At 47.9% G+C, this 3688-nt stretch overlaps 1 protein-coding gene across 1 annotated transcript in view; it reads left to right on the plus strand.

Moving 5' to 3' along the window:
• Window positions 1–3414, plus strand: part of ACTL9 (actin like 9) — a 6764-nt gene extending 3350 nt beyond the window's left edge. The window contains exon 2 of the mRNA XM_077745723.1: window positions 3267–3414. Coding sequence (XP_077601849.1) covers window positions 3267–3414 — 148 coding nt within the window. The remainder of the gene's footprint in view (window positions 1–3266) is intronic.
• The last annotated feature ends 274 nt before the right edge of the window (window positions 3415–3688 follow it).

The raw sequence follows: 3688 nt of genomic DNA on the forward strand, positions 1-3688 counted from the left end.
GGATGGATCCTTCCAGGAGGATGGGGGATGGGGGCTCCATCCCGCACAGGCTGTGTGCATTCCTGTCCTGTGTCCTGGGAGATCAGAACAAGGCACAGGGACTCTGTATCATGTGCCGCAAAAGCAGAGTTTAAGGAGATCAGTGTATGCCAAGTTGACCAGAAGTGGTAAAATTTTGCGTTGTCAACTTCACTAGGCTACGGTACCGATATTTGATCAAACACCATTCTAGATGTTGTCATGAAGGTATTTGTTCATTGAGATTAACTTTTAAATCATAGACTTTGAGTAAAACAGGTTACCCCCACCTCATAGTGTGGGTGGGCCTCATCTAATCAGTTGAAGGCCTTTAGAGAACAAAAACTAAACTCCCCCAAGAAAGAAGGAATTTTACCAGACGACTGTCACCTTTGGATTCAAACTGCAACTCTTCTGGGTTTCCAGTCTTCCAGCCTACTCTACAGATTTTGTGTCACCCTCCACAATCACGTGACCAGTTCTGGAAAATAAATCTGCCTTTTCCTGCATGTGTATCTTCTTGGTTCCATTTGTCTGGAGAACCCTGACTCAGATACATGCCAAGCCCCCTTCCTACCTCAGGGCTTTTGCACTTGCTATTCTCTCTCCTGAGAATGCTCCTTCCCACTTCCGTCCTTATTAAAGTAACCTCTTTCTCGGTATGATACAAACCTCAGATCCCATAAAAGGAATGATTAAAGCAGTTGACTTTATGTAAACATAGAAATAATCTGCAAAGTAAAAATCACCCTGAAAAAAGTCAAGCCAAATGACAATATTAAAAAAAAAAAAATTAAGGGTGCCTGGGTGGCTCAGTCAGTTAAGCGTCTGACTTCAGCTCAGGGAATGATCTCATGGTTCGTTGGTTCGAGCCCCGCGTCGGACTCTGTGCTGACAGCTCAGGGCCTGGAGCCTGCTTCAGATTCTGTATCTCCCTCTCTCTCTGACCCTCCCCTGCTCATGCTGTGTATCTCTTTCTCTCTCAGAAATAAATAAAGTTATTAAATTAATTAATTAACAGTTTTATTTCTTGTGGGGTTTGTTTTCTTTTTGTTTTTTATTCTTAAGTAGGCTTCACATCCGGCATGGAGCCCAATGAAGGGCTTGAACTCACAACCCTGGGATCAAGACCTGAGCTGAGATTGAGAGTCGGACACTCAACTGACTGAGCCCCCCAGGTCCCCCAATGATAATTTTCAAATGACAAATGGAGAAAACTACAACTCGTAACACAAAGGGAAAATGTCCGTAATATATAAAGAGCTCTTGGAAAGAATCAATAAGGAAAAAAATACTACAACAGCGCATGGGAAAGTTAGCAAAGGATATGAAACTTGAGCTCACAGAGCAAAATGCATGGTTCTGTTACCCTGGAGAAGACGCTCCGTCTCATAATGGAAATGAACATGAACACAATACGATGATACCATTTGTAACCCATCAGATTGGCAAAGATCAAAAGGCTTGATAACGCTCCACATTGGTGAGGTGGTGAGGGGACTGGCATTCTCTCACCTTGGTGGTGAGGAAGGAAGCTGGTACCACCCCTGTGCGGGGCGAGCACAGCCACTACCTAAATGACACATGCACACACCTGTACCCGAGCGATGGCACTTCCAGGAATTTCTCCTTCAGATACAATCGATCATGCGCAAAATGATGTGAAAGCAGTTATCCGCCACACACGGCAGCTCTTCACCCTCGGACGGAAACACTTCACGGCTGTGAAATGAGTACGTGGAGGTTTGCTTGAAAATACACAGAACGTCTTGGAAGATTTCACAAGGAACCTGAATTGTGGCTGTTTCTAGAAGTTTCCCTGAGAGTCGCATCCCAAGGTGCAACCATTATTGGACAGTTTCTTTTCCTCATCATCCCCCATGAAAGTTTAACAGCGCAGATCGGCTGTATATCTGTTTATATTTCATTGTGTATCTGTGCTTTAGACATGAAAATGCGTTTTCTCTCTCTCCCTCTCTCTCTGCCCCTCCCCCACCATGCTCGCTCTCTGTCTTGGAGGTTTTCAAAAGGCGAACTTTATGGTTTGGGAGACGATCTCGATGTCCAACAAACGGCCCTGAAGTATGATTTGCCTCATGAGCCTTTGGGATCTATCACACGGCATCACAGTAATACTCTATTATAAGCAGCCAGCTTGCTAAGAGGCTAGAACGAACTTACTTCGGCCACAAGAAGAAAGGACAATTATGCGAACCTAAGAAAGGCGCTAATTAGGCTGCAAAGGCAATGGTCGGACAACATATAAATGTACCAAATCAACACGTGGGCACCTTAAATTCACACAATGTTATGTATCAAACATATGTCCATTTATTGTCTTTACTTGGTTATTTATTTTGAGAGAGAGCACGTGAGCATGAGTGAAGGAAGGGCAGAGAGAGAGAGAAAGAGAGAGAGAATCCCAAGCAGGATCCGCGCTGTCAGCACAGAGCCTAATGCGGGGCTCAGACTCATGAACTGTGAGATCATGACCTGAGCCGAAATCAAGAGTCCAACGCTTAACCCACTGAGCCACCCAGGCGTCCCAAACATACATCAGTTTTAAAAAGAAACATATTCTCCCTCTCTCTCTCTTTCTCTCTCTGGCCTTCTCCCACTCATGATCTCTCTCTCTCTCTCAAAAATAAATTTTAAAAAATCATGGGGCGCCTGGGTGGCTTAGTCGGTTAAGCGTCCGACTTTCGCTTGGGTCNCGGGCTTTGTGCTGACAGCTCAGAGCCTGAAGCCTCCTTCCGAGTCTATGTCTCCCTCTCTCTCTCTTTCTCTCTCTCTGGCCTTCTCCCACCCGTGATCTTTCTCTCTCTCAAAAATAAATTTAAAAAAAACATAAAAAAGAAACATATTCACTTTGATTACTGAGGTTTGGGGTACCCCTTAAATTTTGCTCAGAGGAGCGCCTCACTTACCTTGCCCTCATCCCAGCCTCGTGGTTGGAGGCACCAGGCTGTGTCAAGGGGCTAAGACTCTGCCTGTTTGCTGGCGTGAGGTTGGCCCAGGAAGGAGAGGCCGGAAGATCAGGCCCCTCAAGACCACGGCCGCAGGGCCTGCTTCCCACGGAAACCAGGAAAGCACCATACCACGGCCGCCCCCCGCGGTGGCCACCTGCAGCTGGGCCCACCCTCACCCCAGCGCAGGGGGAGGAGGAGCGAAATTCCCGACGGCAGGGAATTCTGGCCTTAACAGAGCCTTTCAAACACACACACACGCACCTACACCCTCACCCTCAGCCGTCACCTGGGGCCTCCCGAAACTTTGCATGGACAGATGGGGCCGCCGGATGTGAAGAAGGAGAAGGAAGAAGGGCTGGGCTGGTCGCAGAAGGTTCAAGATAAGGAGCGAACTGATTTCCCCAAAACCCAGCTGATGCCGGGCTAACCCAAGCCACTGGGCGGGGCGTGGAAAGGTGGAGCTGACCCAGAGGGGAGAGGCTCATCTTACCTCCTGGGCCTTGCTCTGCACCCCTTCTCCCCTGCCCATGCCTTTCACACAGGCCAGGTTGCTACCCGCTTCCCTCCATGAGCACCCAGGATCCCCACCTTCCCCTTCCAGTCTTCCCCCCACCTCAAACCTCAGGAAATTTCTTCTGCAAGAAGCAAATCTAACCATTCCCCTCTTCTACTCAATACCCTTTGTCAGTTCCCCATAGCCC

Source organism: Crocuta crocuta, unplaced genomic scaffold (genome assembly GCF_008692635.1).
Source record: "Crocuta crocuta isolate KB4526 unplaced genomic scaffold, BGI_CrCroc_1.0 scaffold650, whole genome shotgun sequence".
In the NCBI taxonomy this organism is placed as follows: Eukaryota; Metazoa; Chordata; class Mammalia; order Carnivora; family Hyaenidae; genus Crocuta; species Crocuta crocuta.